Source organism: Balaenoptera physalus (assembly GCF_965194825.1).
Source record: "Balaenoptera physalus genome assembly, chromosome: 1".
NCBI classification, from domain to species: Eukaryota; Metazoa; Chordata; class Mammalia; order Artiodactyla; family Balaenopteridae; genus Balaenoptera; species Balaenoptera physalus.
The window spans coordinates 169,616,184-169,643,583 of record NC_138882.1 but is presented as its reverse complement, the minus strand read 5'-3'; the positions used below and the strand labels follow the sequence as shown (position 1 = coordinate 169,643,583).

Below are 27,400 nucleotides of genomic sequence, written 5' to 3'. Positions count from 1 at the left end.
ATTATATCCCGATCAAGCTGCTATTATAAAAAAGACTATAAAGGGTCACACCTTGGGAAGCCCAAGTATGACACCAAGTCCCAGAGGAAAGCACAAGGCTGAGAATGGGGAGTGAAGCCAAGAAGACTGGAGCCATGTAGACATAGAAACGGAGCCAGAGATGATGAGAAACTTGGGCTGGAGCCAATTAAGGAGATTCTGGAGCAGATGAAGGTGAAAGTTCACTTTTATTGGGGACTGGTCATTTGGTATATGGGTGGGTCAGCTCAACTGAAATAAATACTGAATTTCTCAGTGTATCAGCAGCCTAATTCTGGGGCTTGTAGCCCCTTTCTTCCTCATTAATAATCCATATTGCAGATTCTCCCTACTCTTGATTTCCTAGAGATGGAGGAGAAGCTGACCTGTTTCTCCATGGGCTACTAAATATCTATTGGTAGCAACAGCACTAGAAGCAGTAGTAAAACTAATAACAATAATAGTAGCCCACATTGAACAGTTACTATGTGCCAGGCATAGTTTTCCAAAGTGCTTTACATTACTGACCCATTTAATTCCTCATAACAAGCCCATGGCATTAGTAATATCATTATCCTTATTTTACAGATAAGAAAACTGAGGCACAGCACAGTTAGGTATCTTGCCCCAGGTCAGATGCCTCGTGAGTGGAAAGAATTGTTTTTGGTCTTAGTTGGGATAACTTGGTGAAGCACATTCATTTTCATCAAGGCATCACACTGGATTGAAGACAACTGTGGTTTCTCGGTTGCCTAGTTCAGCACATAGGGTTTTGGACGCACCTGCACTCCAGTAAGGCAAGGTTGGTGTGTGAGTCCCAACTCCCACCAAGGTCCCACAACCTCCTGCCATTTCCAGGGAATGTCAGTTAGAAAAAAGGGAGACAGAAATAAATGCGGCCACTACAGCCAAATCACAGCCCCGGACCTAGGAGCAGGGCAGAGAACCTATCTAGAGCACTTGTTCACTCACTCATTCAAACATTTACCAAGTGACCTCTTGCTTCCTGGGCAGGGACTGGGAATATAGAGAGAGGGAAAACAGGGGAGATGTTTTGGAGGAACTCCAAGGCATGGCTCGGTGTGATTACCTTCACATATTGGGGGCGGCCCTTCAAACTGCAGGTAAGTTCCAAGTTTGCAGGTCAGGATTTCATTCCCCACTAAGGTAAAGCCAGGGAGGCACCTGTAGCGTACGATGTCACCTGTCAAGGAGAGACCAATATGGGGATTCCCTGGAGAAGTCTGGGCAGGGCTGATTGGCACCCCTTAGTAGCTTGAACCCACTTCCAGGCAAGACGATCAGTGGCGGGTTTTGTTCTGTTCAGAAATAATTACTAGCTCAACTCCAGTCAAATGACCCAGATGACTGTGTCTCCTCCTCTCACAGCTCAGCCTTCTGGGCCTAACAGTGTTCCACATTCTAGGAACTTTTTAGAGTATCTTGCACGGACTTACTTCTCAAAACATCCTGACTTGAATCATGGAAGAAAACTGCTTTCCTAGCTCCTCTGGCTACGTATGGCTAAAAAGAAGAGTGATTGTATTTTGGGTGAAACTCAGTTGACAGAATATCAACCCTCTTGCACTGGGCCTATTGTTTCTCTCCACGGACAGGAGGGGAGAATGAGCCCCACTGGCCAGCCCCCACCCCCCCCCCCCGGCCCCTCCTCGCCAGCCCCATCCTTGCTGGTTTGGGAGGTCTTACCTATGTTGAATTCTTCATTCTCTGTGACGACTTCAGCATTGGGGAGGATGGTGGGAGGAGGGCATTTGGTGAGCGGATAAGCTGAAAAGACAAAAGCAGACAAGTCGGTGTAAGAGCATCATTCTTGGGGCACGTGGTCATTCATTTGTTCAGTGCTTCACGTTCTCACTCCTCATCCATCCACACAGCAGATATTAACAAGTACTTATCTGTACACTGGGCAAGATTAGCCAAGCACTATTTTGCTTATCCGCTGCCATCTGTTTTTATTTGCTTTTGATGCAAAAACCAGGAACCATATATCAAGACTAACAATAAAGGAGAGGATCTAAGAAGGCAGTGACGGTGCCTAGCGCTGAAGGGAGGGGAGAGAAGCATTTACTGAACACCTACTATACGTCAAGCATTTTCACCCGCTGTCACCTTGAATTCTCACAATAGCTGATCCCCCTGCGAGATGTTCTCACTCTACTTATGAGGAAGCTGAGATTCAGAAAGCTTCAGTTACTTCTCTAAGGTCACACAGGAAGTAAGTGGCACAGACAGGACTGGAATCCAGGTCTGGCTGCTCTCAAATCCCATATTCTTTCCACTACTCAGCATCTAAATGCTGTGTGTGGCTTACGTGGGGGACCAGCGAAGACAGCTTGTTTCTCTTCTGACCTTTGGCTAAACACTCTGGCTTCAGTGGATTTTCTAAACCAGAAGCCATCCGTCTGGGCAGAGACTGGCCTCTGTGGCCAGGGTGTTACCGAGGCAAAGTTCAGGGTGGGCTCATAACATGGCTTTCTTTCATTATCTGGTACGTGGTTGAGTGCTGGATGTGTTAGCTGCTGTTGCCAATGCTGTTGCTGTTATTATCTCCAAAGTCACTTCAACCCTTGCTGTGTTTTTTGAAATAGCATTTTTTTTAAATTTACAAATGTAACACATTATCATTAAAGAAAATCTGAGATTTTCTATGAGAACAGTAAGAGGAAAATTAAACTCATCCATTGCCTTCTCAGAGATAACCACTGTTAACCCTTTACTGTAAATTCTTAGGGTATATATTTTCTGCACATAGATTTTTCTTTTACAAAATTTGCACCATGTTACATACTTTGAGTTGGTCTTTGTGCACTTACTATTATATTGCAAGAATTTTCCCATGTCATCACATTCCTTCAAAAGTATGATTGAAATGACCTCATAGGATTTAATCATATAATCTACTAAAATTTATTTAACAGATACTCTATTGTAAACCATTTAGATTTCCAAAGTTTTGCAATTTAAAGTGAAACTGTGATGAACATCCTTCTATATATGCATCTTTTATGAAGTCTTTTCTTTTTATAAAACTAGGAATGATTAGAGTGTATGACTTTTTTAAAGTACAGGCATCTCCCACTGAACATCAATAACCCATTCCTGGAAATCAGACATTCTGTGTCAAGACGCTACTAGGAGCCTACTTCCCATTACTTTAAATGGGAAAAAATTATAATGCGTAACCCAAGACCCAAAACGTACTGAAAACTACAAAATACCTATATATATGCAACAAACCACTCTGCTAGAAAGTAAATACTTAAAGCATCACTTCATGATCACCCAGTGATTAGTACATTTGTAACAAAACAGCAGTTCTATGCATTGCATATTGCACCATGAACATTGCAGACTTTTCAGCTTGGGACAGAAACCTTAGGCAGAAACAAAGGTTAAATACGAAAGGCATGGCAAGAACGTGTTTGGGATAGCGCTGGGTGGTGGACCCTTCACAGTGAACATCACTGTGTGATAACCTCAGAGCCAGTGGCACCTGAAACACCTGTTCCAAATGTTCATGTGGCATTCTGACATTTTACCAGTCGTATCTGGAATGTAACTTAAGACTTCTCCTGCATGTAGTTTTATTTAAAATGTTGTATTATGTTTTGAGGATTTAACTTTAATTTTTTTCTACAGATGTGTCCACTGAAACATGTCATATTGAGTGACACATAGCTTTATGAAGCCCTCTTGGGGTAACCAGACAGGTTTAATCTTGATTTAACATAAATCAGGGAGGACCAGGCCTGTGTTTGATACATACTTCCATTTTTCTTTCCAGGAAAATTGCTCCAACAGATACCGTCCACAGAACGACAGTTTCTCCAACCCTGGGTGCTGTCATTCTTCTTTCATCTGGTCCATCTAATGATTATCTATTGAGGGTTTGCCCTGGGTCAGGCACTGTGTTAGGTGTGGATGATGCAAGAGTAAAGAGACACAGTCCTTGCCTCACAGAACTTAGAGCCATTGGGGGGAATAGTCATCAATTTTAATCTTTGTCAACTTGATAGACAGCAGAGTACCACTTCTTTTCTTTTATTGGCATTTGACAACCAGTTAGGCTAAATATTTTTTTCATATGTTAATAGACTTTGCATTTTTCTTTTTAACTCTCTATTCATGTCCTTTGCCTCTATTTTTCCTATAAATTTGAAAAACTCTATGTACAATATATTTAAGATTGATCTTTGCCTATTATTTCCCAATTTGTCATTTGCTCCCATCTATTTATGGCACTCTTTTGACTTGTACAAGCATTAAATGTTTATTTAGCCAATTCTCAATGTTTTCCTTTACAGAGCTTAAAAAAATTTGATTCCTTCCATTCTCAGCCTCGTGCTTACCTTTAAAACATACCTTCTAAAACCTTCTAGGACACACTTAACTTTCCACAAAAAAAAAAATCAATAAAAGAAATCTCCACCTAAACACAGTGTGGATATTTTATAGTTTGTGGTTATTTGTTTGATCGGGTGATTTCCCATTACATTTTTAAAATTAACTTTTAAAAAATTACAAATTTCTGCTCAATGCAGAAAGCTGGTGGAATACTGAAAAGCAATAAAACAAAAATTCCCCAAGTCCCACCACCTGCGCATAGCCATTGCTAGCATTTTGTTGTATGACTTTTGATATTTACAGATAACTCCCCTCCCTCCCCCACCCCCCCACACACACTGCATCTACCATGTTATTGCTGCAGAACTCTAGGGCAGGGGGCCATTCAAGACTCCTGTTTCCTTTGGCCTCCATCCCCCTTATTCCCCTGGGGGGTGAGGCACTGATACAGCTCAGACTCCATTATGTGTTAACATGCTAACTAGTGGGCAGGGCTCATTTGCTTATGTCATGCAGCCGTCAGCTCAGCAGTAGTCATTGTGGGTCATTCATTGAACATGGAATTCTTTCCCACTGACACTCTGGATACCTTCCTCCTCATGCTGATGGGTGTGTTGAATTGGCCTTATCTCTAAAGCTTTTAAAGCCAAATTAGCTGCTTCCCACTAGCTATCTATTTTACGTTTGGTAGCAGCCGCATAGCACAGGGAGATAAGCTCGGTGCTTTGTGACCACCTAGAGGGGTGGGATAGGGAGGGTGGGAGGGAGAGAGACGCAAGAGGGAAGAGATATGGGAACATATGTATATGTATAACTGATTCACTTTGTTATAAAGCAGAAACTAACACACCATTGTAAAGCAATTATACTCCAATAAAGATGTTTAAAAAAAAAAAAGCCAAATTAGCTTAGGGAAAAATGCAGTTCACTTGGTTCAGTTCAGTTTACCCGATGACTCTAGGCTCTGCATTTGGATTTAGGGTTCAAGCCCAGCTAATATTAAAATGCCTTCCTTTGCCATTATTCCCTGTATATATCTCTTTCTCAAGAACCTCACAAGGAGGGGTGGCTGTGGTCTAGGTTAGGGGTCCATAATCACAGCATCCTTTAGTTATCTGAGCCCCAAAATATCAGTTTAACAATATAAACAATATAAAATAAACATTTGCCTTAATCAATGAATTGTATTCTACATGAATGATTTTTAATGACTATATTTTCCTCCATTTGTGTGTGTGTGTGTCACAATTTGCACACCTAATCTCCTATTATTTTATGTTTGGATTGTTTCTAATTTACCTGTTATAAATAGCACTTCGAGGAATATCTTTATACACATATTTTTGAACAACTTCCAGAAGTAGGATTGGTGGGTCCTAGATCATTGTTAATTAGGAAACCTGGGTGTAAGTAACATAAATCAACTCAGGGTAGAAGAAGCAAAAGAAGCCTCTTCGAGAAGAGTGAACCCAAGGGTGGATTTGTAGCCAGACTTCATAAAGGTAGAGGACAAGGAACTGAAGGGCCACCAGGAACCCAGGGAACTTTCCCATGTGTCTCAGTGATTCTGTTTCTGCACACAGGGCTTTTCTATTTCTCAGTCTCCTTGGACGGTAGAAGACAGGCAATCCATTGCTCCTGGATTTGTATCTTCTCTCTTCAGGAGACGAGTCCAGCCAGAAGCAGAATCTCTCAGGTTCAATTTCAAGTTCCCAAAAGAGAGCATCTGATTATCTCTGCTGGAGTCAGGTCAGGTGCCCACCTTTATTTCCAGCTACTGTTTCTGGGGTTGTGGGTGTACGTGGAGGGGAGTCATGATGTGCAAACATAGCTGACAGGTGCCCACATGAGAGGGGCTGTTAAGGACAGCATTATGAGCTGGGCAGACACCTGAAAATAGTTCCACTGCAGTTAATCACACTGTGTTAACCTTTTGATACATATTCTCAGCCTGCCCACCACTAAGTGGACTGCTCCCTGTAACCTTCCCAATAGGCTTATCATTTAAAAATTCTCATTACAGATTATTCTCTAATATGAAAGAATCCACTTTTTCCATTGCATGCTTTTTGCTTTGAATTCTACTCTTTTCTTTGATTGTTACTGTTGTGTTTGCCAAATATGTCACCATCCAGCCTTTTATTTTAAAGCTGTCGTATTGTCTTAGTTGTATTCCTGGTATGGAAAATCTAATTATATTGTGTTCAACCTAATTTAAGAGTCTGTATTTTTAATAGGGAATTGGGCTTTAATAAATTTGTATTTGTCATAATAATTGAACTATTTTATTTTGTGCTTATTCTGTGTTTTCTGTATCTGTTTCTACAGTGTTCCTTCCTTTTATATGTGAATTGTATTTTGCTTCATTTTTTTCTTTTAGCAATATGGAAGTACTACAGTTGATTTTTAATTTATTAATGACTAAAATATATACTTGGAACCCTTCTTTTCCTAATTATAAAATCAATAATTGAATAATATCTATTGATTCCACCTCCATGGAAGATTAATCAATGCTTCCCATTTTTATCTTTTCTTTTATACAACTTCCCTATATTGAGTTACTGGTTCATCCTTTGTTGGATGGCTACATCCTTGAGTAACAATTCAAATTGAGACTTTGGTTGACACTAATTTTAAGCTCTTGGATATCTGCAAATGACTGTCTCTTGCCCAACAATTTTTTTTTTCTTGAACATCTCTACAAATGCCTCCTTAATTTTCTGGAATTAAATGCCAAATATAATTAATCTGAGAATTGTTGATTTTGGCTCCTTGTAGTTGATTTTCTCAGCCTGGATTCTAGTAGCTCTCCTACACCCTGCATCCTTATAATTTGGAAAACCTGCCAGGCTGTTTTTGATTTCTCCTGGTATACAGTGAGCTCTTTTATCCTACATGCACAGATTTTCCTTCATCTCAGAAGAGTTTTATTTTATTATTTCTATTCTATCCATCAGGTTATTCTACTCATAAATACTTCTTATCAGTACATTGGTTCTTTGGTCCCTGGATCTCTTTATTTACCATCTTCTTTATCATTTTCAAGTCCTTGTCCTTTTCCCTCTTCATGTGGAGCTTTTCTGATTTGTCCTCCACATCTCTGAATAGTTTTTCTACGGCGTCAGTTCTGCTCTTTGCTGGTTCATATGCCAATTTAAACTGTGCAATTGCATTTCTTTTAAACCTTCTTTTTTTATAGCTAGCTCCCCTCGTAAATAAAATTTTTAATTTAAAACAATCACATGGGTGTCGGAAAAGTTGGAAGTATAGTACACAAAACTTTTCTCATGAACCAGTTGAAAATTAAGTTGCCAACATGATACCCTATAACCACAGAATATTTTAGCATGTATTTCGTATAAACAACCACATTCTCCCACATAACCACAATATAAGCACCAAAGGAGGAAATTAACACTATGTTACTGCCACCTAATCCTTACATTCCATCCAAGTTTTACCACTTGTCTCAATAAAGTCTTTAATAGCAAACGCATCCAGTTCAGAACCATACGTTGCATTTCGTTGTCATGTTTCTTAGTCTCCCTTAGTCTGCAACAGTTCTAAAGTCTTTCCTTGACCTTCCTGACTTTTACACTTTTGAAAATTATATGCCAGTTAATTTCTAGTATGTAACACTGTATTACATACATTACCCTCAATTTAGCTTTGTCTGATTCCTCATGATTAGATTCAGGTTGTACATCTTTGATGGGACGATCACAGAAGTGATGCTGGGTCCTTCTCACTGCATCCTATCAGGTGGGGTACGACTTCCCCTTTTATTAACCTCTCAGCCAGATAGCTCTTATTTGGATTCCATGTTACCTAGACTCTTATGCTGGAAGCAGATGCTTTCCAAAATTTACTTCTATTTCCTAAACTATATGTTTCCAAGGGCATTTTTCTCTGCAATTCTAATCCTATTTTGTCATTAAAAAAAAAATACTGTAGAATATTGCCATAAGTCTCCTTAAGGTATTTTTCTTCTTTTTGGTTCTTATATGAAAGGAAATTTATTTAGGGCTAATGTTTGGCTATAAAAAGACAAACATTCTTTCCCCCATCCCATTCCCAATCCCTGCTCTTTGCAAGTCAGCCTCCTTCTTTTTCTTTAGTTCTAGTCTCAAATACCAACTCTTAAGACACATTTTCCCCAATTATTCTCCATGAAGTAGATTCTCTACCTTTTCATTTGCTATCTTACTTGTTTCTTTCATAGCACATATTACAAATTGCAAACATTTTATTTGTCTACTTACTTGTGTGTTCTCTCTTCTTGGGGGAAGAAAGCTGTATGGGGAGCAGGCATTTCACAGAGCAGGAAGCATGGATGGACAATGAAGATATGAAAGGATGCTCATCCTCATCTTCAACATAAAAGTGAAATGCTACCCACCAGGCTGGCAAAAATTTAAAAGTCCAATAAAGCCCAGTGTTTGCAAGGACGTAGTGCAACAGAAGCTCTACCTCTGTTGCTAGGAAGAGTGTAAATTGTTATAACTACTTCGTGTGATCAATTTGGCATTACCTAGTAAAATTGAATATGTGAATACTTACAACCTCACAATTCCACACAGGCATGTACCCTAGAGAAACTCTTGTCCACAAGAAGGAATGTACAACAATGCTCATATTGTTTGAAATAAAATAACTTGAATGCCTATTAACAGTAGACTAGATAAATCACTACTTTCACGCAATGGAATACTACACGGCATTGAAAAATGAACTAAATCTAGTCACATGCATCCGCATGAATTTCAAAAGCTTAATTTTGAGTGAAAAAAGCAGGTCACAGAAGAACACTTCTTGAACAATTCTATTTACATAACAGAAATAACATGTGAAATGAAACAGTATATATTTTTGGAGACATACACCTATGGAGTAAAATTATAATGCAAAGCAATGAATGGTTAACAGAAAATTCAGGACCGTGGTTAACTCTGGGGGTCGGGCAGGGGGAACGTGTTGGAGGTGGTGCACAGGGGCTTCAAAGGCCCTGGTGTTCTTTTTCTTAGGCTCAGCGATGGGTGTTCATCTTATTCTTCTTCTTTAAATGGCACATGTATGTTATACACAATTTTTACACATTGCTATATTCCACAATTTATCAAAAGCCCTATGAGTGGGTGGAAGGTGCCTTCTTGCTCACTCGGCCCCTTGCAAAGAGCCTGTCCCACCCAAGCCCGTTGGCCTGGGCTAGCAGTAGATCCTCTCGCCCAGGCTCTTGTCTGCTCTCTAGTCAAATGAGGCCTTGGACCATGGTCTAAGCAAGCACCTAAGGGTCTCATTTCTCATCTGAGGGCAACAGGGGCACAGTGGCCAGGACACACACAGAAGCAAGTGCTCTCCTGGGCAGAGTTACTCAGGACAACTCGGGAACAAGGACGTCCCAGGGCAGGGCTGGGCCTCCTTCACCTGGTCCTGGAGCAGGTGAATGCTCAAGAGCAGGGACCAGAGATCTGGACTAGGACTGAGGTGATTTCATATGGATCCTGTTAATCTCTAAATATAATAATAATGATGATCATGATAATGATGATGATTATTATTAACACTGTCATTTATTGAGTACCTTTTATACTCTGTGCCCAGAGCTAGGCATTCCCATGCATGATTTCATTTAACTCTGTGAGGTTAGGTACTGATATGATTCCCATTTTGTGGATAATGAAATCGAGGCTCAGAAAGGTAAACGACAGACCCACAGTCACATAGCTAATATGTGGCAGAGATTTGAACCCAAGTCTGTGTGACTCAGGAGTCCACACTCTATCACTCTATGGGCAAGTCACATGGAGTCAGAATGACATAGCCTTCAAGACCTGGGTCCCATTAATGGGGTGAGAAGTGTGCCCAACAAGAGGGGTGTGTGGGTACCACGGCAGAATGAGATGGTGGGTTTCTCATCTCCATGTCATGCTCACCTGGGCCCAAGCTCCTTGGGGACAGCGGCTGGAGCTGCCGATGCTCTCAACAATGTTGTTTCTGTCTCTTTCTGTCTCGATATCACTAACTCTCCCAAGGACTTAGGGCTGAATGCATTCATGTTTCTATAAATGCACGTGTGAGGCAGTAACACCGTGTGGTCCCACTGGAGCAGTCAGTGCAGAGCTACGAGGACTGGGTTCTCCTCCCAATTATAGCCATGCAATTTGGGCAGGCCCTCCTGCCTTCCTTGGCCCTCATTTCCTCATTTGTAAATTGGGGGTAATAACAGCTGCTTAACTACCTCACAGAATTCTTAGAGATCACAAACTCCAAGCCCCTCATTCCACAGGTGAAGAAACTGAGCTCTCAAGCTGGGGAGAGACCTACACAAGGTCAGACATTGACTTGAGGTGGAGCCAGCAATAAAGTCAAGCCTTCCTGATTTCCAGTCCAAATAGATGCAATGTTCTGCAAATTGTAAACAAGGGGGGTTATTTCATGGCTGGGCACAAACCCACGGAGAACTTTTCATAAGTTTTTCTATGCTGTGTCCACTATAACAAAAATGAGGAAATACCTGGGTCCATAACCTTGGACTTTTAGAAGAAAGTAGGCTGTCGATAAGGACAGATGCACCCTGAATTGTTCATGCTCCTCTACTTGAATTCTCCCTGATTCTGTCTGTGCACAGTAGTTCCTGTGGGGTCGACAGAGGCCCTGGATTCCTCTGGAGTGGGACAAGCCTCTAGAATGTGCTGAGGACAAGGTGGGGCACAGGTAAAGGGATAGACCCGCCAGGGAGCTGGTGTGAATGATGGATAAGAAAGAAGCCTCACCCTGCTGTCTCTGAACTTGAACTTGGTGCCAAGGATCAGCGTCATGGGCCTCTCCGCCCTGCTAGCGTGGAGGGGAAGGAAGACTCACATTTAGGGAGCCCTGTGCTGGGAGCTCTCACATACCCTACACATTGAATTCTCATAACCCTGAGGACACCGAGGCGGAGAAGCTATGTTACTCTTCCAAGTCCCACAGCTGGCAAACGTGGGAGCCAGGAGTCAAGCCCAGGACTTGAGAGTCTGCCCCGCCCCATCCCAGGCTTCCATACTGACCGGAGAAAGCTATGGCGAAGATCCCACCCGCAGCCGCATCACGGTGGAACTTGAGCAGGACCTGGTTGGATAAGCTGTGCAGTGTCTTCTTGGCCAAGCTGTGGCTGAAGGCTCCGAGCTGTGGGGCTGTCTGCTGCGGCCCATCCCTGCAACAGGAAAGAAGGTGCTGCACGTCACGGGTCACCATGCCTACCTGTTCCACCTGGTGTGTCAGCGGCCTTCAGTGAGCAGAGAGACATCCCTGTGTTGCCTTCCCTGGAACCTTATCCAGTCCCTCCCATTTGTTCTTAGCCATTGTCTGGAAACTAAGTGAGAAATCAATCCAGGGCAGTCAGGTGAGAATTATCCAGCCCTGGAAATTTTGAGAAGAGAATCCCACTATCTTCTGCTGATTCCCAGAACCCCCAAAGAAATGTTTAAATTATATCTTTGTCCAAAGATTCAGTGGTTTGGAAAAAAAGCTGTCTAGGAAACTGCACCTATCAACTAATAATTCACATTTCCATTTTAAAATTAACTCAAGATACGCTAACTATATAACTCAGAGCTGAGCCGTCCAGTTTGGTAAACGCTAGGCTACATGGGACTATTTACTTTTAAATTATTTAAACTTTAATAGTTTAAAAATCAGCTCCTCAGTCACTCTAGTCACATTCAAGTGCTCAATGGTCACATGTAGAGTGGCTGCCATATTGGACCTCACAGATATGGAATATTTCTCTCACTGCGGACAGTTCTGTGGTCAGCACTGGCTCAGCACGAGATGACCAGTGGGATTTCACAAAATTCCACTCCAAAGCTCTTTCATTAGTTCAGGTAGCTTATCTTAGGTAAATGTAGACTTTTGGTTTGGACTCTGGAAATACTGAGAAAAGTCTGCCCATTTACGCCCTTTCCCATTCCCACACCCATTGGTACTTTGACTGACCCCCAGCAGGACTCCAGGTTGGGAACCACTGTCTTGCCATTCCTTTCCCTCCAAGGAGTCAAAAAGGCTAATTGAAGCTAAGTCCTCATTCCACTATGTTTATCTGAGACCCAAGAGGCTGACAGCCATTTAAAACCATTCTGCTCGTGGTATTCTGGACAAATAGATGGGTGACCCAGTTTAGACCCCAGTTAGTGCCCCTTTCTCATTGGCTGCTGACATGGCAGCTGGTCCTACCAGACGGTGATGAAGTCTCCAGAGGGCTCCGTCTGTAGCAGGCTGATGTTGAGGCGGATGCCGTGACCAATGGGTACGGTGATCAGCCAGACACAGTCCTGGGAGCTGGAGTAGGGACTGGGAAAGCCCGGGGAGTACACAGTGCCATTGAAAGAGGTGACGTTCCCGCCACAGGGCACTGTCAGGGAGAGGACACAAACACAGATGAGTGCTGGAGATCACCTCCCCCCTGAGAATTCAGATGACATCCTGATGCAGTCCCAGCCCCCAGCACGAATCATCCTGCTCCAGGAGGCTGGGCGGGATGGGGAGAGGAGATGGGGCTGAGGGAGGGCCAGGCCTGGCTTTCCCTACTGTTCCCAACACACCACAGCCCGAGTGGCCCTCCATCTTCAGTGCAGGTCCTCTGTGGGCCTGCCTCAGCCCCTGGCCCCCTTCTTTCTCTTTCTTGTGGAAGAGACCTGTCCAGAAGGAAGGACACACCAAAGCTACCCCCTCTCCTTTCCTAGGAATACTAGAGTCAGGGCTTCAGTACTGCTGCTGGGAAGAGGTAAGAAATTATGATAATATCTCTTTCTTTCTCTTTTTATTCTGAGATTCTTGGAGTGGTACTTTTGGTCTTGACCTAAGAGTTGCGGATTCTTGTGGTGAGGCTATGGTTGGGTTCAAATTATGGCTAAACCATTAATTGACTAGATAATTGACTAGATAAGTGTAGCCTCTCTTTCTTCACCTATAAAATGGGACTAAGACTTCCCTCCTCATAGGATCGTGGTGGCAATCAGATGAACTGCTCCGTGTAAAATGCTCAGCCAGCGCTAGCTCACGGAGGAGGCATGTGCTGCATAGCCATGATCTTCTCTCCCTATCTTCTGTCTCCCCAGAGCAAACTTATGCTTAGACTCACTCTGATCTAGGTTTTAGGCAGGGGTATAAAGAGTCCTGGAAGTCTCCATGGTATTTGGAGTTAATCACCATGGAGGAGAATAAAAAGTGGTTCTGGGCAAAAAAAAACCCCAAAACAAAAAAAACCCTGGTCCAGAATAATGAGTGTATTGGTTGGCATGGGTTATCATGCAGAGATGTGGATGGGGCCGGACCAGGCTGAAAAGAAAGAGTTCCAATGCCTCCAAGTGGCGGCCAGGGTTCCTGCGAATGTGAACGCATCCTGAAGCTGGTGCACATGGGCATGCCATCCCTCCTCCACGTACTGAACCTCCATTCGGTGCCAGGCATGGCCAGGGGAGGCAAAGGACAGCAAGGATACCACGGCACGTGATTCTGATCTGTGAGTGTGTCCCAGGGGACTGTGAGTGCCCTGGGACACAGCTAAGTGTACCGGCATCTCCAGCCCAGCGTGGAGCACGCCATCAACATGGAATGCCACAGAACATTTGGGGGAGCCCCTCATCTGGTCCTGTGAGGGGGTGAGGGAGTCCTGGCAGAATTCACATTTAGACTCAGACCTGAGGGATGACAAGGGCTAAACAGGTAAGGCAGGAGAGAAGAGCAATGTTCTATAAGAAGGGACCAGCACGCGCTCAGAACCAGGGGCAGGAGAGGACGGCACATGGTGAAAATGGAATGTATTTCAGCTGAGCTGGAGCGTAAAGTCTGAGAGAGTGGAGAACAGGGGGAGGTAAGTAGGGACCAGGCCCTGAGGCACACCGTGTGCTACCCCAAGGGGGTTGGACGTTACCCCAAGGGAGATGGGGACGCCTTGCTAGCTTCTGAGCAGGGCAGTGTCTGGCGTACATGAATGATTTCGAAGGCTCACCCTCACTACACTGTGAAAAGTGGATTGAGGAACACAGACTGAAGGCTGGGAGCCCAGTGACGAGCCTCATCTAAGTGGCCTGGATTAAGGTGGAGGCAGCACACAGAGAGAAGTGGATGCATTTGAAGGGCAATTAGGATGTGGAATTAGCAAGACTTGGTGACTAGGTCGGATAAGGGAGAGGGAGGCTGCCCAAATTGAAGGCTGAATAACCAGGGGACTAGAGGCACCCTTCACGAGATGAGGATCTCAATGTAAAGGCAGAAGGACGATGACTTCCCTTTTGAACATGCTGGGATTTAGATGCCTCTGGATAGGAGAAGATATTCAGTAAGGAATTGGATGTACAGGTGAAGAACTCAGGAAAGAGATAAAGGTTGCAGATACAGATGGCATTTGGAGATGTGAGGGAAAGAAGACAGTCTGGGAAAAAAATTCAAAGGACAGCAACACTTAAGGGACAAAGAAATAGATGACCAAAAAGTTGGCACAGGCAGAAAGTTAATTGGAAAAGCAAGAGAAGATGGCGTCTAAGAAGCTAAGGGAAGAGGGCTTCCCTGGTGGTACAGTGGTTAAGAATCTGCCTGCCAATGCAGGGGACACGGGTTCGAGCCCTGGTCCGGGAAGATCCCACATGCCGCAGAGCAACTAAGCCCACGTGCCACAACTACTGAGCCTGCGCTCTAGAGCCCGCATGCCACAACTACTGAAGCCCACGCACCTAGAGCCCATGCTCCACAACAAGAGAAGCCACCCTAATGAGAAGCCCACGCACCGCAACAAAGAGTAGCCCCCGCTCACCGCAACTAGAGAAAGCCCGTGCACAGCAACGAAGACCCAATGCAGCCAAAAATAAATAAATAAATAAATAAATAATAAAAGAAGCTAAGGGAAGAATTTTCTTAGGAGGGAGAAGGGATTGTGGCTCAAGATGTCTGATGGAGGAAGCACTGCTTGTTCCTCTCTCCTGTGATGCCAAAAGGGAACAAAAATCCACAATGAAGCTTGTCATATAGCAGGTGACCAGCCAACAATTCCAGAATGATGGACTGGTTATACACGAGGATGGTTTTGAAAATCTGAAAAACGAACTGGAAGTTGAATAGTTTTAGAGATTATGATCTTATATTCCAACACCAGAACAGCTCAGTTGTGCAAACAAGGTCTCTTTATCTATGGAGAGTTAATACTTCCAGCTCATCGTTTCTGGGCCAATTACTGTGCTGGGCGCTTTACATGAGCCATCTTGCAACCCTCTCAGCTCTTACGAAGCAGAGGTGAGAAGCTCCATTGTACTAAGGAAGAAACTGGAGGTCAGAGAGGTGAAGTGGTTCAGAGAGGAAGTCCAGGGTGGTCTGATTCTGGAACTGGGGTGCTTTCTCCTGGACTATACTGTCCTCCTGCCATATTTTCCCCTTTCAAGACAAATCCCAGCTTCTCCTCCAGGAAAAGGAAGGAAAATGGAACTGAGGTGTGCAGACAGGGGTAGGGACAGCATGACCTCTTGGTCCTCCTCCATCCTGGTTCTCGTTAATGAAGACCCAGGAAAGTGCCACCTCTAGTTCCCTGATATCATCAACTCAGATCTCTCTAGGTTCATGTAGGAGAGGGAGAATAAGCTGGGAGCTGTGAAGAGAGGAACAAGAATTTCCTTGTTCTCTTCTCCCTTTAGGAAAGTGCCATGATTACCTCTCTCTACCCCTCAGCACATCAGTGTCTTCCCTTCTGACTGGGGACATCTAACCCATGAGGTTGGCTATTCCCAAGGGCTGAGTATGGATTCCTTTGGCTGTGACCCACATCTCCTCCAGGTCCTCCCTAGTGCTGGCCCAGAACTCTGTCCCCAGGACCCTCTTTCTGGATAGGCTTGGTCTCATCTCTATGGAAACAGGATGGACAAAGTTTGCCAGGACCTCCCAGCACGGGTGATCCCACGGAGCAGGCACGTGGAGGCTGGGACTGCCCTGGATCAGTGTCCCTAAAAAGAATCACCAGGGATGAGGGAGGGACATACCTTCACACCTGGGCAGGGGGTGGTCCCAGTTCCGGTTGGTGCCGTGTTGACACGTGAGGACAGGGTGGCCCATCAGTTGATACCCTGGGAGGCACTCGAAGGTCACCGACTGCCCAACATTGTAGCCAGCTCCCCGCACAATGCCGTTCGCAAAGGGCTCTGGGTCTGGGCACTCTTGAAGTTCATAGGCTGGAAAAGATCACGAGAGAAGGTTACTTTCTTCTCTCTGGGCATTTTCTCCCTGACCAGAATATAGGCATATCAGGGAGTTAGCATAGTGGTGGAGAACCAAGACATGGACTCAGATGGGCCTTCCTCATTTTCTAGCTATTGGCTTGGGGCAAATGATTTAAGTTCTCTATGCCTTTGTTTTCTTATTTAGAAAATGGTTATTGTGAGAATCCAGTAGGATCAAATGTACACAGCTCTTTGCACAGTCCCGGCACATGGTGAGAACATAATCAATGCTATCTGTTATTATTGTTTCCATGGGAGTAGGGGACCCAAGGAAGACAAGGCTTTTTTTATTTTAACATCTTTACTGGAGTATAATTGCTTTATAATGTTGTGTTAGTTTCTGCAGTATAACAAAGTGAATCAGCTATTCGTATACATATATCCCCATATCTCCTCCCTCTTGCGTCTCCCTCCCACCTTCCCTATCCCACCCCTCTAGGTGGTCACAGAGCACTGAGTTGATCTCCCCGTGCAATGCAGCTGCTTCCTACTAGCTATCTATTTCACATTTGTGAACGATTATTCTTTGAGCACCTCACTGGGGCTCAGCATTGACCTTCGCTCTTTCCTGTTGCTGACCTCATTCAACCACCAAGGTCAAAAACACGGGAAGTGGTCAGGTGAGGACATGAGTGGGGCCCTTCTAACTCTGAGAAACGAGAGCCCATCAGGAAGGAAGAAATGGGGTGGGAGGAAGCCAAACCTGCGGCAAAGGACAGAATAGCTGGGGGAAAAGTCCCTCCAAAGAGCAAGGAAGTTGCTTCCCCGCGTATGAGTGTGCCTGCCTCACCCTCCTTAATGGGAGTGGCTGAGTCCTGGCCCACCGGGAGCAGTCGTTGAGGGATCTGCTGAGCATGTCACAGAGCAGAGCCTTCACTTAATTGCACAGTAACTGGGCCCACCAGACAGAAAGTCAGCCACGGGCGTAGAGGGAGCATTCCAATGGCGGAAGTTCTCAGGGGGAGGAGCTGAGACCCAGTGAGTGCTCCATGCAAGCCGGTGCACTCACCACGCGCGATAACAACATAAATAACAGTCATCATGAGAGCGCCATTGCGAAGTTCTCCCTCTGTGACGGTGGCTATTATGTATTTCCTTCCAGTATCGTGCAGGGAGGTCTCTGTGGGAAGAACTGGGCAGGTTTCACTGGATATCATCAAGTAGTTGGCTGTGTTGAAAAATCGAGCAGTTCTAGAGAGAGTGGGTGGGCTGGTCAGCCAAAGGGAACATGGCTCTGTTAGTAGCAGAGGGTCTGGGCGATTTGGCAAATAAAGTCTTAGTAGAAGCAGGGAGCCTGTAGCTCAGGGAGGTGACTGAATGGATGAATTGGGGTTTTTTTTTTTTCTGTAAAATATTTTATTTATTTATTTATTTATTTATTTTTGGCTGCATTGGGTCTTCATTGCTGCGTGCAGGCTTTCTCTAGCTGAGGTGAGTGGGGGCTGCTCTTCGTTGCGGTGAGCAGGCTTCTCATTGTGGTGGCTTCTCTTGTTGCGGTGCATGGCATGGGTTCTAGGTGCATGGGCTTCAGTAGTTGCGGCACATGGGCTCAGTAGTTGTGGCACGTGGGCTCAGTAGTTGTGGCTCACGGGTTCTAGAGTGCAGGCTCAGTAGTTGTGGTGCACAGGCTTAGTTGCTCTGCGGCATGTAGGATCTTCCTGGACCAGGGCTCAAACCCATGTCCCCTGCATTGGCAGGCGGATTCTTAACAACTGCACCACCAGGGAAGTCCAAGCTGGGCTTTTAAAGAGAAGCCTCAGTGGGAACAGGCGGACCCCACAATGGGGAGGAGCCTGAAGACCGAGGCCTCGTGAGAAGCCAGAAGCAGCCTGGAGGAGAGAAGCTGGGTCTCTCTTACAGGAATTGTCTCCAGCGGAAGGAGCTGGGTTTTTCACAAAGAGAGACCCTGAAGTGAGGGTACCAGGACTGCTTTCACATGGAGAGAAGTCTCAGAGCCCGTTCCACCAGAGGAAGCTTCAAAGGGAGAGGTTGATGGAACTAGAGACTGTCATACAGAGTGAAGTAAGTCAGAAAGAGAAAAACAAATAGCGTTTAATATCGCTTACATGTGAAATCTAGAAAAGTGATACAGATGAACTTATTTGCAAAGCAGAAATAGAGACACAGATGTAGAGAACAAATGTATCGATACCAAGGAGGAAAGGGGGAGTGGGATGAATTGGGAGATTGGGATTGACATAGACACACTACTATGTATAAAATAGATAACTAATGAGAACCTACTGTATAGCACAGGGACCTCTACTCAATGCTCTGTGGTGACCTAAATGGGAAGGAAATCCAAAAAAGAGGGGATATATATATGTATAGCTGATTCACTTTGCTGTACAGTAGAAACTAACACAACACACTGTAAAGTAACTATACTCCAATAAAAATTAATTAAAAGATGAAAAAAAAAAAAAAAGGGAGAGGTTGGGCCTAGAGGGCAGACATGACCCCTAAGAGGTGGACTCATTAACTTTCCCAGGAAAGGGCTCCTTAGGGATACTAGTAGTAGATGCTCCAGTGGGAACAGATACAATTTCAAACAAAGTGCCATATTAAAAATACTAATAATGATGATGTCTAACATTTTGTAACAATGTCATCATTTTGCTAAGTTCTTGTGTTTTTACAATCTCCTGAGAAATTTTAATGGAATAAGTTAAGCCTGTCAGACTAGGAGACCTGGGTAGGAGTAGCTTATGCTGTTACTGAAAACTTTGTGGGAATATTTACCTGAAGAAGGGAAAGGAGAACCCCAGCCGAGGAAGTTCAGAGTGTCTAACAGGAGGGATTTTGAGGAAAAGTAAGGAGTTGGATTTCTTCCAAAGAAAGTCAAGGGACCAGAGAGAGCTAGACCTGCTCTATAGACGTGGCGGCAGTGGTGACAGGTGGCTCTTTCATGAAGCAGGTCTTTTCATAAAGGAAAAACCTGGGGTGAGTGGTCAGCCTAAAGAATGTGGGTCTATGGGGCAGGGAGAATTATTTGGGCCTGGCACATTGGGAGGCCTTGGTGGGAGCGCCTGGGCCTCTGGCACTAGAGACAACCTAGTCGGGAGGTTGGGGTCATCATAAACGAGAAGGCTTAATGGAAGCTGAGGTCAAATCTGAGGGGGGCAGCTGCCCTGACACCAAGAGTGGCTCCGCAGGGGCCGTCAGGACTGGGGCAGTGAGCAGGTGCTGAGGAAAGAGCTGGGCCTGTGACCCAAGGGAACATCAGGCGAGTGCTGGGGTAAAATGTGAGTGAGGGGAGCTGGGCTACCACAGAGTGGAAACCCCAGTGGACGTCGCTGGGCCTGTCACACAGTTGGGCCAACGCAGGTGAAGGCGCTGGTCCTCTGAAGGCAAACCTACCACCCCTCCTCCCTGCTTCCACCCCTGCCCCCCCCACCACACAGCGAGCATCTTCAAGAAACCGGCTTCCTCTGAACATGTGGAGCCTTGGTGCGTTTGGCGCTAACCCAGAGTGCCGGCCCATGTCTGGAAGCCTTAGTGCAGGGCCCGTGTGCAGAGGAGCCGCAGGCGAAGCTCCTCCAAGGTGAGGGCTTGGCGAGCATGGGAGGGGCTGAGACCAGGGCTCCGTGGGGGTAGTTAGGTCTCTTCTACAGGGAGGGAAGTCCATGGAGTCTGCGGGACTCAGAGGGCAGCTTTGACAAGGGCAAAGCGGACTTAGCACGTGGGGAATGCAGCGAGAGTGTCTAGTCCCACCACACAAGCTTGGCAGGCAGGGCTGTGCCTGTCACAGGGGTGAAGGCACAGGGCACGGGTGGGCCCCAGAGCGGCTGTCCCTGTCACGATGGTGGCGTAATCAGACCTTGCACTTATCCAAGAGGAGGAGCGTCAGGGAGAGCCCTTGGGCCTGAAAGAGGATGTTACAAGTTGAACTGGGTCCTCCTCAAATTCACATGTTGAAGTCCTAACCCACCCCTGTATCTCAGAAAGTGACCTTATTTGGAGACAGGGTCTTCGCCTGCCTTTACGTAAATTAAAATGAGCCCGTTAGGGTGGGCTCTATTCCAATATGACTGGTGTCCTTATAAAAAGGGGAAATTTGGAGGCAGACAGACAGGGGAAACAACATGTGAAGATGAAGCCAAAGATGGGGGTGATGCTTCCACAAGCCAAGGAATGCCAGACGGCCAGTAACCCACCAGAAGCCAGGAGAGAAGCATGGAGTATATCCCTCCTCACAGCTCCCAGAAGGAATCAACCCTGTCCACACCTTGATCTTGCGACTTCCAGGCTCCAAGACTGTGAGAGATTAACTCTGTTGTTTAAGCCACCCAGTCTGCGGTACTTTGATAGAGCAGCCCTAGGAGACTAATACCTAGGAAGCCTGAGAGAGGCATGCGTCTGTCCCAGAGAGGCACCCTGACCTTGTATTTGGGCCTGAGTCTCTCCTGGGACAGACTGTGGCCGCGGGATGCATCATGACCCACTGGACAGGCCTCACTGCCCACCGAGGCTGTGTACACTTCACAGGCACAGGCTCCTTTAGTTAAGGTCGGCCTCTGCGATGCGCCCACATACAGGTCCTCTGGGTGGGCAGCTGAGTTACCACCAACGAAGTGGCACTTTCTGGGAAAGAGGCTCGGCTTCTCCCTGCTGCTGCCTTGGTGTGAGGGTCCCAGCTCCTCCTCCTGAGGCTTCCCAGGTGGTAACAACCCTGACTATACTCAGGGATGGTCCCCAGAGGGGGCAGCGCCTGTATAACTGGCCCAACGGTGGGGTACTCTTTAAGGATTTCCCCCAATGACAAGCCCAAATCCTTGGTCAGTATTCATCTCTGACAAGGGATAAAAAAGCCAAATGTCAGAATGGTATGTATATAGAAACTCTATATTACCACAGACAACACAACCAAAAAAATCATGACGTATTACATATTCTTCACAAGAAACATGTAACTAGGAGTGGCACCGTGTGGGAAAAGATCTGGAAAGATCACATCAAAACAATAGTGGTTACTTCTGGGGAATAATTCTGGGTTTGGAGGCTGTAGACAAAGAAAGCTTGGCCTTACCTGTAATGTTTTAATTTCTTAATTCCTTCCTTCCTCCCTTCTTTCCATCCTCCCTTCCTTCCCTCCTTCCCTCCCTCCTTCTCTCCTTTCCTCTTTCTCCCTCCCCCTTTCTTTTTTAACACGGTAGGTGTGTTTGTAGACTGTCTGTGTAATTAAAAATTAACTTAAAAAAAGCAGATTGCAAAACAGTATGTATAGTGATCCAATTTTGGTTAAAAATATAGTTATATCAGTATATGTACAGAAAAAATGGGAAAAGCAAACTGTTACAAGTTGATATCTCTGCATAAGGCAGGGTTATGGGAGAACTTTGACTTTCTGTGATGCGCTCACAAAAACTTCTGTGATGTTTTAATTTTTTGACAAGCATGTGCTAGCCTTGGAAAAAAGTCTAAACACATGAAAAAAAATTCAGTGGAAGAATCTGGGCAAAGAGGTTAGAACAAACGGTTCAGTCAGTCACACTAGGAAAGCCCCCGAGGGAGACGTCGAGTCCGATCAGGGCCCGTGTACCGCTGCATAGGTGGGCACAGCTGCACGGGCACGGGTAACGGCCCCTCCACAGGGGAAGCCTGAGCTGGAGTGGATGGAGCTTTTCCAGGAGAAGTGGGCCGGTCACAGGACTCCAGCTCAGGACGGGGGAGCTGTGGTGAGCGTGGTCCGGCCTCACACAGGGAAACCCTCAGCGGGAGTAAACGCACCTGTCTCATCGCTAAGGCTCAGCGGGCCCTTCTGGGCTTGTTACAAGAATTGTTACTGGAATCATCCGTCATGTCAGAGGAGGAGCTTTGCCGGGCATGACTGACACACAGGGGAGGACCTAGAGGAGGAAGCGAGCCTCTCAAGGCCAAGGGGCAGTGGCTGGTTGGACACTCGGGATGCCTGAGGGGGTCTGATGGGTCACTTGTTCAGGGGAAGCTGCTGGCTGTTGGGCCGGGATGGGGATGGAGCCTGAGAAGGCGCTTTGGGGCTGCCGCCCTGGGAAGGACTTGTCGAAGGGGTTCAACAGCCTCTGTGGGCCAGAGAGACGTGTCACGGTGGTCGGGCCTGCCCCCCACCTCCCCGCCCTTCCTGGGTTCCCTCCTCCCCTACGCAGAAGGCTGGGAAGACGGGTGGTTGTGAGTAAGAGGTGGGGATGGACGGGCCCTCCCTGTCCTCACCCTGATACTCCAGCTTGAATCCCGGCCGGTTCTGTGAGTGGTCGCTGTGGAAATACACGGTGGTCTCGTGGGATGTGGAGAGCAGGGCGCTGGGAAGCTCACTTCCACTGAATCTGCCCATCATGCGGCTGGTCTCATAGGGGCCATTCCGGATTTCTATGAAGTCATGGTTGGGCTCGGTGGAGAAGTTCAGGAACTGGATGTGAGCTCCTGGGAGCAAGAGAGAGACAGACAGTGCCCAAAGCAATACAGTCCCGCATCCCACGTGCCGCCTCATGAAAGCATCACCTGCCAGAGCCCACGGGTCCCCACTACAGACTGCCCACCCAGTTAGGGTTCCCAGACCACATGTGGGGAGTCACCAGTCCAGCCCAGTCTCTCCTCTTCAGGCAGGACTGAACTTAAAAGTATTTATATTATTCATCCAAAATGAAAGGCATCAGTCATTTCAGAGTGCCATTTTGAGTCTGTTTTATTTTATGGAAAACGAAGTTCAGGGTTAACACCTGATTAAATTTAGGATTCATATGTGTAGTATCAGTATAAAGATAGCTTTGTTAAAATAAACTTTTTACTTAAAAATACCATCACTTAAACATAACTACACCCAATCAAAAGACATGAACTTCAATACTGGTATTTTCCAGAACACTTATGATAATTCAGAAATTAGAGGAATACATCGTCCTATTGGTTCTATTAAGATGCCAAGTGAAGTTTATACTTTGGGATCTTATTGGATTAATCAAGATCTCCTAGCAACCCAACAGGTTAAATGGATCTCATTAACATCTTAACTTACATATTAATATATTCTTTGAAGAATAAAGGTGGGACTACTGATACTTATTTATTGATAAGACTTCTCAAATTAGATTACTATTATTGAAGAAATATATTTCTAAGCATAGAAAGAAGTCTGCAATGTTAACTACGAAAATCTGACTGCAAAGTAGTATGTAGCATACAATTCTAATTTTTGTATTAAAAAACTGGAGGACTATTCATTGATTCACTAATAACATTTATTGAGCTCTTGCCATGCATCAGGGCTGTGCTAGGTGGGCACTGCACGGGGAGGAACAAGATCTACAAGGCCCTTGTCTTCATGAAGGTCACATTTTGATGGTGAGGACTAAGCTGTGAGTGATTATTTCTGCATGGTGGGATTACAGATAAATTGGAATTTTTATAATTTGCTCATCTGTACTTTATAATTTGCTTAGCATGAGCACATAGGCGTGAATTTTTTGCATCTGATTATTTAAATAAAATAAAGACTTGGCATATACTGTTGAAGACCCTTCATGTCTCCTGCCCTCTCCCATTGTCCTTCTCTCCACAGAGGCAGTCACTCCCATGAATTTGGAAGATAGCCTTCCAGTTCATGTTTTTAGATTCTTAAATATATATCTGGTTTGTTTTAAACATTTGCATGAATCTTATTATGCTGTATGTAGAGTTTTGTAAACTTTTAAATTTAGCATGTGTTTTTCAAGGTCTGTCCTTGTTGATATGTAAAGATACAGTTCATTGATTTTAACTACATATTAATTAATTCCATTTAATGAATTATCCAGCCACACTCTTCACTCTCCTATTATTTAACATGTATATTGTTTCCAAATTACAGATAATTTTACATTGAGCACCTTTGCACTTATCTGCGGAACCTATGCTTTCCAGCCCACCGCCCATGCGTCATCCCAACACCAGGGCTGCACGTCCACGAAAGGGGCTCTTCAAGGATTGCAGAATTTCTGAATTGAGCTGCCTGACTGCCGCCATCTAGTGGCAGAAGTTTGTAAATGCAGCGGCTTTTAAACACAAAGCAGGTGCCATTAGGGCCTGTTTGGAGTCCAACACTAACTTGAAAGCAAGGGATCTGGTCTTCTGTGACTGGTCCTTGCAAGAGGATGACTTCCTGGAGGACTTAAAGATAGAGGTCTCTGGTGGCTGAACATCAAGACATACAAAGAAAGTGATGCACCTCCCACTTAAACTTCTGTTTTCCTCTGGATGTAGCGCCCTCCCTCCAGCCCTTTATCATCTGAGCTTCTTCTGACTCATGCCTGGATGCAGAGCTATAGGGTCCCCCAGCTCCTCTTTCCCTCAGTGTCTCAAAGTCTGGAGTTTCCCATTCCCAAGGCTGCCAAAGTCATCATCATTTTGCACCCTGATCATCCATCCCCAGTTTCCTTCAGAAGATGGTACTTAATATGACTCCATTTTCTGAGGGTCACAACCTCTCTCCTCCCCTCAGGTAAGCTTTAGATCTTTAGTTAGATCACTTTCTCTTAAAAGCCTCCTCTCCATCGGAAGACCCACTCTAGGATGAAAAATAAAGGACAAAAGAGGTGGTCTTCACTCCTGAGGTCACAGACTGGGGGTTCACAGGCCTGTGCAGCAGTGATCTCCTCGGGACATTTCATTCGTAGGAGCAGAGAAATGACTTGGGCAAGATGACTTATGTGTACAGCCTATAAATTCCATTCAGCATAAATCCTTTATCTCTTCAACAGAAATACTGGGGGTTAGATTACATTCCCAGTGCACAACACATGAATCTCCACTAATTTAATTTTGTACCCAGATCAATTTCCTCTACACCACATCAACCCCTGTGTCTACACACACACACACACACACACACACACACAAAGACATCTCCCAACCTCTAAGGCCAGCTAGAAGGTGAGTATAAAGAATGCAAACTCAATTTCACGTTGACCTTGGCTCAATTTAATTAGGATGAGAAATTAGATACTGGAATTAAAAGAACAGGCTGAAGTCCAGTCTCAGTAAAATAGATTGTTTTTTTCTTTTTTAACCAGCCCTGAGTAATTTCTCATTCCACATTTTAGCTCACTGCTCAAATGACAAAAATAATAATGGCAATCCCTGAAGTTTTTTCCCTATTTTATGTCCCCAAAGCCCGTTCATCTCTACCATTCCTAATTGATTCTCACGCTTGCACAAGAGGTCAACAGCTGAGGAAGCAGAGAGGCGGAGAGCTAAATGGACTCAGCCGAGGTTATGCTGAGTGACAACCACAGACAGCTGCTTTAAGCCCAGAGGCCTGGGAGTGAAGACTTACCAAAGCCCACGGGCAGTGCTATTTGCCAGGAGCAGTCCGTGTTGCTTGGGTAGCTGCCCGGGAAGCCGGGGCTCAGGATCACCCCGTCCATGTCTTCCACTGCTCCTCCGCACTGCGCTGTGACCGTGAGACCAGACAGAGCGTTAGGACTGCGGTGAGGTGAGTACGGGGCCATGCAGCACTTGGACTTTCCCAAGTCAATTTCCCTTTGAGAACCCAAAGGAACCTATAATTCATCTCCCTAAAAAAACTGCAGACAAGGGCCAAACTGAGTATGTAAATCCAGGAAGGGAAGCATATCCTAGGTCTGCCCAGCCGTCCACAAACCCAAGTTACAGATGCTTGACCTTGAGCATGCCCTTCAAAGTCAGTTTCCTTAGTGAGGTCATGCAGCAAAAGTGGTCTGCCCCAAGAGAAGTGTGACCATCTCCTACACTATCCCCCAAATCTCCCTCTCCTCACTGTCCAGTCAACTCTTCCAGGACTGAAAAATAGGAAAGAAGGGGACGGGGATGCATTGGCACGTGGCCAGGCTCTTTACAAATACATATTCCATGGGACCGCACGGTCAACAGAGGAGCCCCACCACAAGCCCACCCTCAGAGCGTGGACACGCGCCCTGAGCCAAAGTGACTGTGATTATTTCAGCCCAGGAGGGGTTGGGGCATCTGAATGTCCAATCGAGGTGACTTCAGTCACAGTCACCTGAAGACGCAGGGCTGGGGCACGACTGCAGCCTGGTCAGTTGACGTCGATTCTTTCCTTTTACATCTTATTAGGAAAAGGCTGTGTGAGCAGAAAGGGGTTAGCTTGTCATGGGAGGCCACAGAAAGGAGCGGAGGGGAGGCCATATGCCGTGTCTACGCAAACGCCTTCTGGGGAGAGGACTACTCGAGCACACAGACCCGAAGGGATCGGTGCCCGGGTGCAAAGCGGGGACTTGGGCATTGACCCCTGGGGTCACAATCCCAATGCTCCCACTTCCTGAGTGACTTTGGGCCAGCTCTAACTCCCTCCACGCCAAACCCCCAAACCTCAGTTTCCCCCACCCAGCACTTGTGTCACAGGGCGGTTATGAGGTTACAACAGAAAGGACTTCGCTTGACTTGGAACAGCGGCTGCAACACACAGTAAACCCTCAGCCACGGCATCTTCTGTTCTATGAGCAGTTCCCCGGGCAAGGCCTTTGTGATACAGGATGGGGAAAGGGCCCTGGGCTGATCAGTCCCATTCTGACTGCTCTGCAGACGACCAGGTCTGTATCCTGGTGAGACCACTGAAGGGAAATGTCATATGCTCCAGTGCCACGTCCTGGGCTCGCCTTGCTTCCTACTCGAAGGTTAGCCTAGATTTGCACTTGACAGTTGGCGGGGCATCAGGGAAACCTAGGTTTCCATTCCCGACTTTGCCACTTTCTTAAGAATCCTAAAAGCCTTAGTTTTCCTATTTGCAAAAATGAGGGTGATGACAGCTGCCCTGAAGGGCTGCG

General features: G+C 45.7%; 1 protein-coding gene across 2 annotated transcripts in view; it reads right to left on the bottom strand.

Annotated features, from left to right (window-relative positions):
• Positions 1 to 27,400, bottom strand: part of CSMD2 (CUB and Sushi multiple domains 2) — a 652,460-nt gene that overhangs the window by 91,770 nt on the left and 533,290 nt on the right. For both annotated transcript variants that reach the window (XM_082415250.1, XM_082415251.1), the window contains exons 40-46: positions 25,912 to 26,028; positions 22,815 to 23,024; positions 16,389 to 16,577; positions 12,598 to 12,775; positions 11,433 to 11,578; positions 1,726 to 1,806; positions 1,109 to 1,222 (exon numbers count right to left, since the gene is read on the bottom strand). In XM_082415250.1, coding sequence (XP_082271376.1) covers positions 1,109 to 1,222; positions 1,726 to 1,806; positions 11,433 to 11,578; positions 12,598 to 12,775; positions 16,389 to 16,577; positions 22,815 to 23,024; positions 25,912 to 26,028 — 1,035 coding nt within the window. The remainder of the gene's footprint in view (positions 1 to 1,108; positions 1,223 to 1,725; positions 1,807 to 11,432; positions 11,579 to 12,597; positions 12,776 to 16,388; positions 16,578 to 22,814; positions 23,025 to 25,911; positions 26,029 to 27,400) is intronic.